This window comes from Priapulus caudatus, unplaced genomic scaffold (assembly GCF_000485595.1).
Source record: "Priapulus caudatus unplaced genomic scaffold, Priapulus_caudatus-5.0.1 Scaffold292, whole genome shotgun sequence".
Taxonomy (NCBI): Eukaryota; Metazoa; Priapulida; class Priapulimorpha; order Priapulimorphida; family Priapulidae; genus Priapulus; species Priapulus caudatus.
Window position 1 is genome coordinate 16275 of NW_014577353.1, and position 5000 is coordinate 21274.

The 5000-nt window shown below is 51.6% G+C and overlaps 1 protein-coding gene across 1 annotated transcript in view; it reads right to left on the minus strand.

Annotated features, from left to right (window-relative positions):
- Positions 1 to 1195: 1195 nt before the first annotated feature.
- Positions 1196 to 5000, minus strand: part of LOC106808644 — a 7109-nt gene continuing 3304 nt past the window's right edge. The window contains exons 3-6 of the mRNA XM_014811449.1: positions 3304 to 3482; positions 2433 to 3002; positions 1829 to 1906; positions 1196 to 1300 (exon numbers count right to left, since the gene is read on the minus strand). Of these exons, the coding sequence (XP_014666935.1) occupies positions 1196 to 1300; positions 1829 to 1906; positions 2433 to 3002; positions 3304 to 3482 (932 nt within the window). The remainder of the gene's footprint in view (positions 1301 to 1828; positions 1907 to 2432; positions 3003 to 3303; positions 3483 to 5000) is intronic.

A 5000-nucleotide genomic window follows, 5' to 3' on the forward strand; every position in this document is an offset into this window, starting at 1 on the left:
CTTTCTGATAGAAGTTCTTTGTGTACCCTTGCACATAAAGCACGTTTTGATGCCTATAGGCAATGTAAAAGACCAAGTTGTTTCTTAAAAGCAAAGGGGAGCCTTAAAACCAAAAGCACGTTTTGATGCCTATAGGCAATGTAAAAGACCAAGTTGTTTCTTAAAACCAAAGGGGAGCCTTAAAACCAAAAGCACGTTTTGATGCCTATAGTCAATGTAAAAGACCAAGTTGTTTCTTAAAACCAAAGGGGAGCACCTTCAAACTAAAAGCACGTTTTGATGCTTATAGGCAATGTAAAAGACCAAGTTGTTTCTTAAAACCAAAGGGGAGCACCTTCAAACCTAAAGCACGTTTTGATGGGTAGATGGAATGTGAAAAAACAAGCTGTGTGTTAAAGCCTAAAGGGGTCGCCTTCCAACCAAAAGCACATACTGATACATATATAATAGTGTGCATAGACATTGAAATCGCACATTGACACCTTACGCCTCGCACAGGCAGGAGAATTTTCAAGCAATATTTGTCGCGAGCAATAAATTTTTCGGCTTATACGTAAAGGAAAATAACAGTTGTTTGCAGCAATCTACGCACACGCGATAAGGCTTTAATAGTCAGCACACTGCATGATTACGACATCACGTCGTAGCCAGTCATAATGGCTCCCCTAAATGCTGAAAAATTGCTGGAAATGGAACGAGCGCACAAACACTTTTAGCTGCCGATGTCAGCCATTTCAATTGCTTGCGACAAAAAAAATGCTTGCAAATTCTCCCGTTTGCGTTCGATAATAACGCATACTTCGAATTCATGAGCTTACATTAAATGATTAAATCCCAAAGCACACATCGAGCTAGGTAAACCGTGACTCAAGGAGCCATAATAGATACCTGACTGACAGTAAACCCCCCATTAAGGTCGACGCCACACGCGGATGTTGCGTTACGGATAATTTCGACATCGACAAATTATCGATCTTGGCACGTCGCGTCGCGATTTGCGTCATTCGATTAGGGCCCAGACCTGCCACCGTCGTGGCTCCACGGTCCGCGGAGACAGTTCTAGTGTCTTATTTACTGCAGAGCTTGGAGAGTCGGTGGGGTTGGCTAACCGCGGCCTGATAGTAACCAGTTCTCGCGACGCTGGGGTGTGCATGTGTGTGTGGGTGTGTGTGTACTAGCATTTATCTATGCCCGCTCAGTCGTTGCTACTCACCGTCATCAGAACGCCTTGGTGATGACAAACATGCTGGCAACGAAAATCCATTGGCTCGCCGGTGAGACGGAACAAGAACAGATTTATCTGGAGAAAGATTACCGACAGAGCATATTAGAACATGTACATGGTAGAAACATGGCGGACAAAGCCTGTTAGAACATAAAGATTGCCTACAGGGCGTGTTAGAACATGTTCATGTAGAGAAAGATGGCGGACATAACGTGTTAGAACATGTCCATGGTAGAAAGATGGCCTACAGAACGTGTTAGAACATGTCCATGGTAGAAAGATAGTTGACAGAGCGTGTTATAACATGTACATGGTAGAAACATGGCTGACAAAGCCTGTTAGAACATAAAGATTACCTACAGAGCGTGTTAGAACATGTTTATGGTAGAAAGATGGCCTACAGAGCGTGTTAGAACATGTCCACGGTAGAAAGGTGGCAACACAATGTGAATTAGAACATGTCCATGGTAGAAGGTGGCGGAAATAACGTGTTAGAACATGTCCGACTCCATGGTAGAAAGATGGCTGACAGAGCGTGTGTAGAACATGTACATGTATGTGGATGTGTGTTAGGGTTGGGGAGATAGTAGCGTGTGCACTCACCTCCAATATTATGCTGTTGCTCGGTTCATCACACTCCTTGATCGGGAAGCCGAACACGGAATCTTTAGCCGAGTGTGCCTGGAAATAAGTGAACAACCATCAATCTTTGGCGTTCAAGATACGGTGTAATTCAGCAACATTCCCTTCAACATCACACGATAAACTGCACATACGACGCAGCTTTACGAATAATCTTCGATGGAAGTTCGGACGCTGAGGACGGCTGTACCTGGGGCGTGACCGCCGGCTTTGTTTGAGGTGCAGCACCACCTACCTTGATGTTGAGGAGGGCAGTGCCACCTACCTTGATGTTGAGGAAGGCAGCGCCACCTACCTTGATGTTGAGGAAGGCAGCACCACCTACCTTGATGTTGAGGAAGGCAGCGCCACCTACCTTGATGTTGAGGAAGGCAGCGCCACCAACCTTGATGTTGAGGAAGGCAGCACAACCTACCTCAATGTTCATAAAGGCAGCGCCACCTACCTTGATGTTGAGGAAGGCAGCGCCACCTACCTTGATGTTGAGGAAGGCAGCGCCACCTACCTTGATGTTGAGGAAGGCAGCGCCACCTAACTCGATGTTAAGGAGGGCAGTGCCACCTACCTTGATGTTGAGGGAGGCAGCGTAGAGCGAGACCCCGACAACCAGGTACGTCTGCATGACCATGAAGAGGGCTATGGCCGTGAAGGTCCAGCGGTCGAGGCTGGCCGTAGCGAGCAGGTAGGCGGTGAAGCAGAGCAGCGGCAGGTTGGTCGCGTACAGCAGCAGCAGCATCTGGCTGAACGTGACGTCGAGTCGCTCGACCGCGCCGCACAGCTTGTGATGCTCGCAGCGCAGCCGCCCCAGCAGCGCCGTGATGGTGCCATCATCCAGCTCGGCGTCGTCGACGCGCAGCGGCGGTGCGCGACGCGCCACGTGACGCAGCATGCCCACGTCGCATGCCGGCAGCGCTGCGAGACCGCGCCGGTCGCCGCGGTGGCGCCCCCTGACGATCCGGCCAAGAATCTCGACGCTGAGCGCCACGGCGCTGAACTGGCGGCCGAGGAGGTGGCACCACATGCAGAAGAGGAAGGGTATGGTGATGTAAGTGATGACGCCAAACACCATCATGAAGGTTGCAAGATGGCGGAACGTTGCTGAGTCGAGCGGCTCGGCGAACGCACGCAAGATCATCTGTGAGCAGAGGAGAACAGACATTTGCAACGGTTAGTGTCAATTCAGGGGAAGGGGGTGATCGACAATGTGGGATGAACCTGGGAGGAATAGGAGCGGAGAGGGAGGCAGTGGGAGAGGGGAGCGGAGAGGGAGACAGTGGGGGGAAAGACAGCGAAGATGGTGGGGGAGGGGGAAAGGAACTAGAAATGGAAGAAATGTTTCATGTTATTAGTGAAATTATATTATTTTCAGAATTATTATTATTGAAGAAATCCTTCGAATAAATGCTCGAACGAACGGAGCGTGCACGTGAACTCACCTTGTCCGGGTCCAGGATGCCGAAGGCGAGGCTAATCACGACTAGGACTAAGGTAATGGCCACGTGTATGGCGCAGCGGATGATCAGGCTACGATTCTGCTTTGTGAAGAATATCCGGCACGAATCTCCAAACACGCCACTTCTGCCCACTGCCTGCGACAGATCCGATCCCCACACATCTGCAGCAGGCAGAGAGAGGGTGAGAGCAACAGCAAGAGAGGGAGGGGGAGGAAGAGAGAGAATGCAGGACAAAGAGAGAGAGAGAGAATGCAAGACAAAGACAGAGAGAGAGAGAGGGGGAGAAAGAGAGAGAGAGAGGGGGGAGAGAGACACAGAGCTAGAGAGAATAAGAGAAAATGAGCAAGACAGGGAGTGTGTATTACTGCACAGAACACTCACCATGCCAGTAGTGGAAGAATGCTTGAATGCCATTCTTGCACTGGAAGGAGATCCACAGGCACGTGGTCATCAGAGTGTTGGACAGAATCCAGCAGCTTCCCACTATCACGATCAGGGATGTGTTCCGTTCTTGCAATTCCTGGAATACACAGCAAATTTCTACAGTAACGAGCAAAACGTCAATTCTCGGTTGCCATTGGCAATGCACGTTTGCGCAGTATCAATTTGAAAAGATGAATTTGCAATCAGAATCACAGAAGCTGGAAGACCTTACTTGCATTTAAACACGCTGTCTTTTAACTAGAACAGTATCGGTGGGGTTAGATTCCCAACTCTTGTCATCATAGGCATCGTTCTTATATATGGTGACAGGCAGACACCACTGAGCTTACCAACCTCGTATTTGGTGAGAGCCCACACACTCTTCGCGGTCATGAGCCAGTGGATGGTCAGGCAGATAACGGAGTAGACGGTCATCGCTGTGTAGATGACTCTGCGGACGAATCTGCTGTTGACAGCGACTGGGATGGACGCAATGCCACCGGTCAGCAAGATGAAGCCCAGCCAGATGCGCATGGTGCGGTAGATGGCGTTGGTGACGGGGGAGTAGAGACCAGAGCGATCGGCCTGCGAGTCGGTGCACCCCTTGTCCTTATCTCTGAACTTCGCAGCTTCCTTCGTCTGCTCCCACGTGTCCACCACAGCACCACCTACCTTGATATTGAGGAAGGCAGCACCACCTACCTTGATATTGAGGAAGGCAGCGCCACCTACCTCGATGTTGAGGAAAGCAGCGCCACCTACCTTGATGTTGCGGAGGGCGGCGCGACCTACCTTGATGTTGAGGGATGCAGCGTAGTGCGAGACCACGACAATCAGGTACGTCTGCATGACCATGAAGAGGGCTACGGCCGTGAAGGTCCAGCGGTCGAGGCTGGCCGTAGCGAGCAGGTAGGCGGTGAAGCAGAGCAGCGGCAGGTTGGTCGCGTACAGCAGCAGCAGCATCTGGCTGAATGTGACGTCGAGTCGCTCGACCGCGCCGCACAGCTTATGATGCTCGCAGCGCAGCCGCCCCAGCAGCGCCGTGATGGTGCCACCATCCAGCTCAACATCGTCGACGCGCAGCGGCGGCATGCGATGCGCCACGTGACGCAGCATGCCCACGTCGCACGCCGGCAGCGCCGCGAGACCGCGCCGGTTGCCGCGGCGGCGCCCCTTGACGACCCGGCCAAGCATCTCGACGCTGAGCGCCACGGCGCTGAACTGGCGGCCTAGGAGGTGGCAGCACATGCAGAAGA